The 11448-nt window shown below is 40.9% G+C and overlaps 1 protein-coding gene across 2 annotated transcripts in view; it reads left to right on the forward strand.

Annotated features, from left to right (window-relative positions):
• Positions 1-10851, forward strand: part of acsl6 (acyl-CoA synthetase long chain family member 6) — a 32283-nt gene extending 21432 nt beyond the window's left edge. For both annotated transcript variants that reach the window (XM_067228793.1, XM_067228794.1), the window contains 10 exons: positions 6253-6387; positions 6574-6708; positions 6975-7070; positions 7219-7291; positions 8299-8387; positions 8522-8638; positions 8853-8996; positions 9218-9319; positions 9434-9505; positions 9730-10851. In XM_067228793.1, coding sequence (XP_067084894.1) covers positions 6253-6387; positions 6574-6708; positions 6975-7070; positions 7219-7291; positions 8299-8387; positions 8522-8638; positions 8853-8996; positions 9218-9319; positions 9434-9505; positions 9730-9870 — 1104 coding nt within the window. In that variant the 3' untranslated portion in view covers positions 9871-10851. The remainder of the gene's footprint in view (positions 1-6252; positions 6388-6573; positions 6709-6974; positions 7071-7218; positions 7292-8298; positions 8388-8521; positions 8639-8852; positions 8997-9217; positions 9320-9433; positions 9506-9729) is intronic.
• The last annotated feature ends 597 nt before the right edge of the window (positions 10852-11448 follow it).

The raw sequence follows: 11448 nt of genomic DNA on the forward strand, positions 1-11448 counted from the left end.
ATAGGCCTACATATCACAAATGTTAAGAATAAGAACAAATCTGTGTAATCTAGTTTAATTGATATAAAAACCGTATCGTATAAAGTCCGTCCACCCGTATCGACAAGTAACGGCTTTTTCGGTGGTGTAGCTGGTTAAAGCCTTGTACGACAATGTATTAATAATGCGAGTCTAGATACCCGAGTTCTCGCCCCAGTGCAGGCAACCTCGGAAGATATTCTTTAACTTTTACTGTGAGAAAATGACTTAATTCTAACGGCCTACAGATGTATCACAACATTTTAATGTGTGAGCACTAATATCGGATAAAAATGAACACATGCAGCCTTAATTAAAATATTAAATAACGTAGGGTAGTCTACCGTCGGAGACAACCACTACGCCCCATTCAGCCAGTTTAAACGGCTGCTAGATGACGCTGTTCATTTTCAATGCGCCGATAGTTCGGCTCTTTGGGCCGGCACAATCCGGAAGAAACCACCAAAGCTTCACAAGGCATCGTTCGCCCATCCCTAGTTATCACTAAATCTTTGTTTTCGCTGTTTTGAGTTTGGTAGCTGATCCATGATAGAAAGAGAGAAGGAGGCCCATTCAATTGCGTGTTTAAATGCTCGCAATTTATGGTATAGTGGGCGGAGAAAGGTGATTACTCGATGAACTGCAGGTTTGGTAAATACGACGTAAACGGAAGTAGGCCTATCACAGCGTGCGCTTTCTGTGGGTTGGCCATGGCGCTGATAACGCTACGTTTGCAAATGTACGTACATGAGGGCCTCAGTGCTTGCAATGTCTACTATGTAACAAATTACTCTTTGGGAAGGGTAAAATTGTGAATTGTTTTCAGCACTACTATAAATAACTACTATACTATACTACTATAAATTCAACTAATCCGTCCAACTCCGTCCGTCCGTCTATCTGAAAAAGAGCCGAAATGGCCATCACTAACTACAACTCAAACTAGTGCACGACATCAACGTCATCGTTCTCAGCCACTCCCTCTGTTCGCTGATTGGACCTACAAAAAATTGTTTCTGAAAACCGACTAATACACTGAAATCCCAGACCTAGTACAGAAGCAAAATTTAAAATGAGCGGAAGTACGTAGGAGGGCAGAGCCAAGCTACCGGTGACAACTTTGTTACTTAGAATAGCTTGTTTCAAGGGGGTTCAGCTTGTTTCAAAGGTGGTTCTTAATGAATGAATGCAATATTATGAGTGGGCTAAATCCTTGAAAATATAACTACTGTAGAAGGGAAAAACTTAAGGTGACGTTTAAGTCATATAGGTTAGGTTCATTCCACATTTACATTTAGTCATTGATTTAGCAGACGCCATCTTTACCATTTACCATCTGCAACCAATGCAAGCAAGCACACCCTACAATTTCCCCAGAAATTGCACGTTCACCTTATTGTCTTTGTCTTCATGTAGCATCATACAATGTACATTTAAAGGACTAAAATAAGTAGCTAGCCTATAGTAAATGTAAAAGTTTTCTGTAGCAACATAATTCTTTTGGGGTGTACCGTAATTCGTCAATTATTTTGGTTAACGTTCTAATTTTAAAGTCTTAAAGTTGCATCAGAAGAATCACATTTCAGTACAATGGACAGCGTCTTGTTAAGTGCAACTTAAGAGACACGTACGATGGTTCTCCTTACGAGCATGTTCGGGAAACGCACGTTAGAAATAACGATGGATCGTTATTTTGATAATAGAGAACCTTCGTAACAGCTACGATCCATCGTTATTGGGAAACGCAACCCTGAGCGGTCCGGCATGCTGTTAGACTACTCCAGACAGGGTTCTTCGACTGCCTCTCATGCACCTCCTACAGCCACAATCCCATGTTCAACAGTTCCCCTGCAGAACCTCACAGAACCTTGTAGAAAGATTGCGGGGAACTACAAAAGTCATACAAAGATGTTGTTGTAGGACCCTGGTTGCTCTCAGTTCTTCCAGAAAATAAACAGCCCTCTCAATGTTGACCATGCTTGTAAGGAATAAATGTACCACAAAAAGGTGATGGAGCTTAGTGGTGCTGGGGCCTGGGCTTCTGTCTCCAAAAGACCATTAGGATGCATAATAAAGCTCCCAGATAAAGAATAATTCTCTGAATCTCTTTACCATAAGTGCTTTTTGTTCACTTAAGTTATCATATTATATCAATTTATTGTACACAGGAGTTTATTTACTTAATATCAATCTAGCATTTTTTATTGAACATCATTGGAAGTTTAAGCATTGAGAGTTTAACACAGTATCACAATAACACAGTAAAACAGTAATACTGTACATAAATCCCATAAACACAGCTCCAATTAGTTTCCTAGAAAGAACCGCAGAGAATCCAGTTGACACCAGGGCCAAATGTACGAAGCCGTGTATGCATGAAAATGGGTGTTCAGGTGTTTCTTCAGTTTCCAATTTATAAAAAAATACATAATAATAAATTAATTAAAATTCCTGCATTAAATACAAAGCATCATGACACTCTGTATGATTTGAAATTATTATCACGTTACGTTCCAGCATTTAATTATCACGCCACACTGAACTGTAAGTAAAGTTAAACAAAAGTTGCAAAAATTACCAAAATAACAACTTGTAATCAATCAAAGATTGATGTAACCTGTAATCAAAGAACGAATATCATTCACGCTAAATGCTTACTGCTAAACCAAAATCCTTTATGTTATCTTTTCGGAGCATATGTATTCAGATCACGTGGAAAATGTACCAAAGACTCGTATCCAAAGACACAGTCGTGGTTTCTCTTGGTTTCGGTTTCCTCTACCAGTACTAAGCCTATTCAGGTCACGTGAAAAATTATCCAAACACTCGTACCCTCCCGACCGTGTCTTCGGGTTAAAGATTTGTTCCTCTGCCGACCGAGTCTTCGGGTAAAAGATTTGTTTCTCTGCCGAGCATGTCTTCGGGTTAAAGATTCGGTCCTCTGCCGACCGAGTCTTCGGGTTAAAGATTCGTTCCTCTGCTGACGTGTCTTCGGGTACGAGGCTCAGTCTCAGAATTTTTCATATCATTTTCTAATCTAATATCATTTTACTTGAATTGTACATTTGTGTGGCAGACCATATATTTTTTTAAAGAAAACCTCCTCTATTAAATACAATACCACGTGGCAGTTTGTATGCTTTTAAATGGTCATTTAGAAAAAATGTACTGTACTCATCAATGATGCAAACCTATTTTTGGACATTTTCAACATTTCAAAACTTTTTGTAGAAAATATTTTTCAAATATTTTACATTAGTCTTTTACACTGAGAACACAAGGGGAACAGATTTTCCTGGAGGCCTGAGGACAGTGGTTCCCCCCCTGTATATTAGAGTGGCCATTTATATGCAATACAGTGATGCTGGTGATGTATGTTACTAAGATCATTATGTATAGCAAGTTTCATCTATACATCAGTCTTTTACACTGAGAATACAGGGGGGAACTGATTTCCCTGGGGGAACAGATTTCCCTGGAGGCCTGGGAAAATAGTTGTGAATGTCCAGTCATTTTACGCCAAAATGTGGGTCAACCTCACACAAATTGCAACAAAAATAAAATCAACTGATTTTGTGTCCTCAAAGGCCACCAAACAAGATGCTCCTCCTATTTTGCTAATTAAGATCTCCATTTCACATTCAGTAAAGTTTATTTATTTTCTCCAGTTTTTAAGTTGTCATTTCTCCTTAAGAACCATTCATTGTTCACAATGGGTTAATTTAGAAGTTTATTGAGAAACTTGACAAAATATGGGCATTTCAACAACCATGTAAGGTAAAATATGTGAGTTGACAGGGTGTGGACAACGACTCGTTCACGTGCGCACAATCACTTTTCAGTGTGCATTTCTCTGTATGCATACTTTAACGGATTAATTTACACAGAGTTTAACCATTACATTTGACCCCAGCACTGGTCAGGTGCATGCCATTGAACCACAAATAACTTCCTTCAACACACCATTGTATAGCACACAGATCTCAAGAGTCATTTGTCCATCCTTACAATCACAATACAAACACACAGCTGGCCCTTCTGTCATTGGCTCACTCCACATTGAAAAGTACAATCCTTCAGTACAATCAGCCTAATCAATAATATTTCTCACAGATTTCTCACAGTCCTTGAAGCAGGGGCGAAGCCAGAATAATATTTTTGGGTAGGCCTAGAAAAATATGGATAGGCATCTTTTCAGTTTTTTCCTTATTGGGTGTGCTTTGCCTTCGGCAAGGGCACAACCTTTGTTCTCTCACATATATATTATTGGGTGTGCTTTGCCTTCGGCAAGGGCACAACCTTTGTTCTCTCACATATATATTATTATTATTTTATTTTTTTAAATTTCTTTTTGCCCCCCTAAAACTCAGTCAATATTTGGCCTACATAGACAACGTAGGTGTCAAAAGTTTCGTCTTGGTAGCGATTGAGTTGCTTCTATTGGAATTTACGTTCAGTTGCATGGTTTAGGCTCAAGTTAAGTTTTTGTGGCGAAAAGTGAAGCTAACGGTGGCTAATTTGCTAGCCACAGTCACTGACGTTACTAACGTCACTACGTCACTAACGTCACGAAAACACGCGTGACTACTTTTGGCAGAACATTCGTTTCGCATCTGTTAACTTGGGGGATAGCTAGGCTAACTATAGCTTTACTGCAAGGCAGCTGCAGAAACGCCACAAGCAAAGAGGCCAGGGTGATAACTATTTACTCATTTTACTTTGTGATATGACACACAATTGTGATGTGTAATGTACAGTATAAGCTGATATTATTAAGGAAGTACATCTACTTTCGGAAACAGTAGTCTACTATTTCACTGAAGTATTAGCATCATGACATTAGCCTGTGTTGCCCGGGCAACACATACTACAGTGGTCTATGATGTAGCGTTATCTGTTTTCAATCGTTAAAATAAACATTCCTCACATATACATTTTCGTTGTAGGATTTATTCTGACATTAGTAAACGATTTGTTGGTGAAATTACCATTACCTGTGGTTTCAAACCAGTGTAGCTCACTGCAACGCTGTAGCTTACGCGAGACACACTACAAAAACATCTACACTACACAGCTGTTTAGGAAGTCAAACGGCGACAGAACATGTTCGGCACTCCCCTTACTTAAATCAAAAGTCTATCTAACTACTAACCTGAACTTCATTGCCACAGCCTAAACGTTGTCAATCTGTTCATGAAAATAATTAATTTCAGCTTAAACCGTACAACGGAACGTTAAATCCAATTCAACCAACGCAATCGCTACCAAGACGAACAGTAGTCTAGTACTTTACCGTAGTAGTACAATTTACCGGGGCAGCTTCTCCACACAGGGCTATATCGCATTTTGCGTTGTTACTGACAATGATCGCTACCAGTGAGCTTTTTATGAATGAGCGATTTTCCACTAAATAAATGTCAAGCTTATTTACGTTTTGGGGGGCATATTTTCAGTTAGCAGATGGTACTGTTTGAATCGCGATTCCATCTTCTACTGCCGGGTAACGTCGTAGAATAATCTCCAAAGGGGGTTCTTTATTAATGAATGAATGCAATGAGTAGGCTAAATGCCTGAAAATATCATGAGAAGGGAAAAACTTAAGATGACGTTTAAGTCATAGAGATTAGGTAAATTTTTACACCGGTCTGCCAAATGTATTCGTTTTGATTCAACGTTGAGGCTGCCTCTTGCAGGGGAAATGAGAAGACATCTATTTCATTCTACACTTCACTCGTATTTTCAGTTGTAAATGAGCAGCAAAAAAAATATGCTTTTAAATCTATGTAATCTTTATAAATAATAAGTAGGCCCTATGCATTTTTATATAAAATATACAGAAATATTAGTTGTAAAAATGTCATTAAAAAACGGACCCCTGTGCAACCGACGCAAGCAAGCACACCCTACAATTTCCCCAGAAATTGTACCCTCTCTAGTTTACTTTGCGATGTGCACCCGGTGCATAATTTTTTTGAGATATTTTCGTTTTTGGGTAGGCCTTAGAACAAATTGGGTAGGCCTGTGCCTACCCAGGTCTACCCGTGGCTACGCCTCTGCCTTTAACAAAGAATCCTATCAGGATTATTCGTTTTACACATTCTTTCATGACCAAGAGTTTTTTCTCTCAGTTCTTGTAGCCACAAAGAGTTGTTGTGGCCCCTGTGTCTCTGTTTTGTGTGTGTTGACAGTTAATGTTTTTTCCCATTGTGTGTGTGTGTGTGTGTGTGTGTGTAGTCGGTGGTGTACTGTCACGGTGGCAGGATAGGGTTTTTCCAGGGTGATATCCGCCTGCTGTCAGAGGACATGAAGGCCTTGCGTCCCACCATCTTCCCTGTGGTGCCTCGTCTGCTCAACCGCATGTATGACAAGGTGAGACTCACTGCTACCAACACATGTCTGTCTGTGTAACAAAACAAACCTGTCCTACAACTGTTGGTATATATTATTCACATATATACATACTGTATATTGTACAAATGGAGAGTGATGTTTTTTATGTATGTTTATTTCAATGTGACTGTTTCTATGGCTGTGTGTTTATTTCTGTGTTCCCAGATCTTTAGCCAGGCCAACACCCCTGTGAAGCGTTGGTTGCTCAACTTTGCTGCCAGGAGAAAAGGGGCGGAGGTCAGCGCAGGGGTCATTCGCAGTGACAGCCTATGGGATAAGATCTTCTTCAGTAAGATACAGGTAGACCGTCTCCTCTTCTTCTCCTTCCTCCTCCACATTTATCCTTGTCCTCCATCTATCACCTCCCTCCTCGTCCTCCTACACAACTCTCCTTCTCACCTCCCTTCTCTTGTTTTCCTCTTCCCCCCATTGTTTGTCTTTGGGTCATAGTGACCGATATCTCTCCTACAGTTGTTTCCTGTCTGCTCCTGAAAATATTTCCACACAGCAAATGTGTGGGTTAGTTTAGCTGACCTCCAGTAAGCCCTAACCCTGTGTGTTTCCAGGCCAGTCTGGGAGGCAGGCTGAGGATGATCATCACTGGGGCCGCCCCTGCCTCTCCAACTGTGCTGGGATTCCTCCGAGCTGCGCTGGGCTGTCAGGTGAGCAAAACACACATAGAATGCGTACATTCATACAGATGCATACACATGCATAGCATATATCATGAGAAAGTTTTACACACTTATAGTCTTGTATACCTTGTGTATATGTGTGTATATTTATGCATGTGTGTGTCTGTGTGTGTAGGTATACGAGGCGTACGGACAGACAGAATGCACAGCTGGGTGCACGTTCACCACACCTGGAGACTGGACCTCAGGTAACTGGCTGTACATGTATGTGGCTGGTCATTAGAAGTACAAGCAAAGGACACGTAGCACACCCTCTATGGCTTTGAACCCGTAACTGATGGTGACTGGACTTGTTTTTCTCCAGATCAGTCTCCAACTGAGCTGACACTGTAGTTATTATACAGGCTAATAGGGCTAGTATGACGTGTCAAACACTAACTGGTTCATGGTGTGTGTGGTAAGGACTGATATGACTGTTAAACATTATTTTCACACTGAATGACTGAAGAAGGCCTCAGACTCATAGGCCATACCAGTCCTGCCACTTTATATTGTATCATAGAACTACAGTTGTAGATCAGCAGTGTTATTGAGGTATAGTTTTATAGATCAGTTTCAGTATAGAATGGTTTAGTTACACAGTTATGCAAGCTGATAGCACTTGCCAGGAACTATGGGGTTATGTTATGTACAGCTATGATTGTAGGTCACCTTTGTAGCTCTGGTACATTAGTGAATGTTTTGACCCATATACCAGTCACACACACTACACCCTCCTACCCCTTCTCTACTCTGTCTGCCAGATAATAGCATTACTTGCTGCTTCCTCAACTCACAGACTTTGCTCCTCACCACCATAAACGGATGTCCAGATTACATATTTAGATAGTAGATTGGGGACCTCAGATGTCATAGTTTCCACGGTTCCTAAAAGGTTCTGCATTTTTCTGTTATAACCTGGAGATACACCCCCCCACACAAAGGCTTACACATCCGCACATAAGCAGACATAAACACACACACACACTGCTCAGTGAATAAATAGATTCATGTAACTGGATGTGTATTTACTGTAGACTGATGGATTATAAGAAATCAGCTGTTTGGGTTACAGTAATCTCATAGAAATATAATAGTGCGATAGTGCCCTCTGCTGTTAAATAGCAGTATTTAATCAAAGAACAGAGTTGCTACTGCTGACTGTATGTTTACACATCTTTAACTGTGTGTTTGTTGTTGTGATGTTGACCTGCAGGTCACGTGGGTGCTCCACTACCATGCAACCTGATCAAGCTGGTGGATGTAGCAGATAAGAACTACTTTGCTGTGAAGGGGGAAGGAGAGGTGAAGGAATACATATATAGTCTCTCCCAAGATTTTCTCTCTACTATATCCACTCCTTCCCTAACAGGCTCACCAACTATCTCCAAGAGTCTCACACATACTGAGACAATCTCCCTCCCTCCCTCTCCCTCCAGGTGTGTGTGAAGGGACCTAATGTGTTTAAGGGCTACCTCAAAGACCCAGAGAAGACAGCAGAGACCCTGGACTCTGAGGGCTGGCTCCACACTGGGGACATTGGGAAGTGGCTACCTGTACGTACCAGCCCTCACCTCTCATCTCTTCCTCCACTTCCCTCCCATCCTATTTACTCTCCTTTCCTCTGCTCTCTCCGCTCTCCTCAATTCTCTCTTCTCCTCTAATCTCTTTTCCTCTCCAAGCCTCCCACTCTTCTCTCCCTAAATAAAATGATTTTATTAATGATATTCTGAGATTGTTTAATAAGCCTAACCTCCTCCTCCTCTTCAGAATGGCACGCTGAAAATAATCGACAGGAAGAAACACATCTTCAAGCTAGCTCAGGGAGAGTACATCTCCCCAGAGAAGATCGAGAACATCTATATCAGGAGTGAGCCTGTGTCACAGCTTTATGTCCATGGAGACAGTCTACAGGTGTGACTCAAAACTGCACACCCAGTTCCATTGGCGCACATTAAAGGGGCACTTTGACTGATAATATTACATGCTTAATATTTTTTATTTTCACCATAAATCTACCATGCATTTGGTATTGTTGTTTGCTGGGTGGGAAAGTGATAGCAATACTGTAGCTAGTTCCCTAACCCAAAAGGAGAAGGATGATGATCCCTGATGGTATCCCCCTCCCCCCATAGTCCTGTTTGGTTGGCATTGTGGTTCCTGACCCGGAGGTCATGCCAGGCTGGGCAAAGAAGAAGGGCATGGATGGCAGCTACAGGGATCTCTGTAAAAATACAGTAGGTGTCTGGTGCAGCTCGTACACTCAAAAAAGCAAATGCATTGAAATTGTGTCTAGAGTGCTGTTGAGTCACAGTGTATGTCTGTGTTTCTGTGTGTGTGCATGTGTATAGGAACTGAAGAAGGCCATCATGGAAGACTTGCAAAGACTTGGCAAGGCCAGTGGACTCCACTCCTTTGAACAGGTGGCTTATAGGAATTGTAGGATAAAAAGTATTCAAGACAAAATCAGTGAGAAGACTTTTTCAGCATGACTTGAATTAAAAAATGATTGAAGCTCAGTATAATTAACTTGGTTAAGTAAAGGTTACATAAAAGCCTGGCCTAAGGCTTGCTGTATAAAGCTCTGGATAAGAGCGTCTGCTAAATAACTAAATGTCTAATATTCTATTTCTGTGTACTTGCCCAGGTGAAAGACATCTACGTTCATAGTGAGATGTTCTCCATACAGAATGGCTTGCTGACCCCAACGCTGAAGGCCAAGCGGCCAGAGCTGAAAGAGTTCTTCAAGGAGAAGATTGAAGTTCTTTACAACAACATCTCCATGTGAATGACTTCTACAAATCCAATCAAATGCCCAGTTCCCAGTCTACAGGTCAACAATCATCACTTGTCCCTTCCTCACTCTTCCCATAACCGCACATCACCACACCCACACACTTGACAATCCTACCAATTGAACAGGCTCTAACAACCAACCAATCAGCCATCCACCCAAGACTCCAACCAAATGAATTGAGTCGAACTGCTGTTAACATGTGACAGCAGCTCAACCACAGAAACAAAAGTGCAGTATCGTGTGAAGTTTACTGACATTGTACCACCAGTTGTATCCCCGGTCTTCTCTCTCACAAGACACACGTTGTACTACGCACCTGACGTGTCCTTCTCTAGATATGAATACATCGACACTGCAGCAACAGTCTGCATGCTCCCTTTTGTTCTGTGTGTGGTCTACTGTCGCCTTGATCACGATACCTTCACTGACACGATTCCTGAGGATTCTCCAAGTTGCACCCCAAGAGTTTGCCAGTTCAACACAGAAAATAGAATAAAAATAGAGAGATAAAAGAAGCAAACATGGACTCAGGGCACTGCATGCTGTTCGCCCTTCTCTGACAAGGCTGTTGCTGTCATGACCTTGAGATGTGTCCAGCCAGTCTGTCAGCCAGCCCAGTCAGTATACAAGTTATATTGCAAGGCTTACCTCTCGCGTAGCCTGCAGTGAACTCCACATTCTGACAGAGGAGGAAACAAACAACTAAAGGACTTGGAAATAAGTTAGAAGAAAAAAAAACGTGGGTTTACGTAGAGAAATTGTCTAGGCTTTTTGAGTTAAGTACAGTCCCAAAGTATAACAATGTTGATGTACATATGAGGACAGCTAAGTATAAGCATATTTAAGCAATGGTTTGAATGACATTTCTTGACATTTTGCGTGTAGTGAGATGAATTGTACTCTTTATTTATTTATTTAATCTGCTGTAAAATGGTACCAGCACCATATCGTTGTATTGTATGAGTGCAGCAATAGGGATAGTGAAGGGGAGGGAAGGGGGATGGGGAAAGATAAATAAAAACACTATGGAATGGATTTAATCTTTTCTTTATTCTCGTGTCAGGGCTCTGAAGTGTCATGCATTGAGTTTCGGTCACCCACAAAGGAAACCACTTGAGCTCGAGCATCACTTCCAGCACAAAGTCATGATCTCCTGTTTTAATGTAACAACAAATTCACAACTTGTTTGACACAAACAATGACAACTTGACTGCTGTTAGAAAATGTTTCCCAGATAATTAGCATCAGTTTTTCATGAGTGTCTGTAACTTAACCAACAGTTTTACAGCCTGTTCACTGACACCTGCTCAGAACAAGTAGTCTAGGCCTACTCATATTTTCGTTATCACACGATGACATTTCTCTCCAAATAGGCATAATAATTTTATTAGCACTAAATAAATTTTAAGTGTATTGCATAGTTGCTGTTGTAGGTCACTTTTAAAATCATGTCATATTTTATAATTATATCCTGGCCATGGATGCATTAATCATTGCATCTGTCTTTCAAAGATGTCAGGTAAAAAGCAATTAATTAATGTTGTCACTTGCCTGTCTTCAAAACTTGAG

This window comes from Osmerus mordax, chromosome 25 (genome assembly GCF_038355195.1).
Source record: "Osmerus mordax isolate fOsmMor3 chromosome 25, fOsmMor3.pri, whole genome shotgun sequence".
NCBI classification, from domain to species: domain Eukaryota; kingdom Metazoa; phylum Chordata; class Actinopteri; order Osmeriformes; family Osmeridae; genus Osmerus; species Osmerus mordax.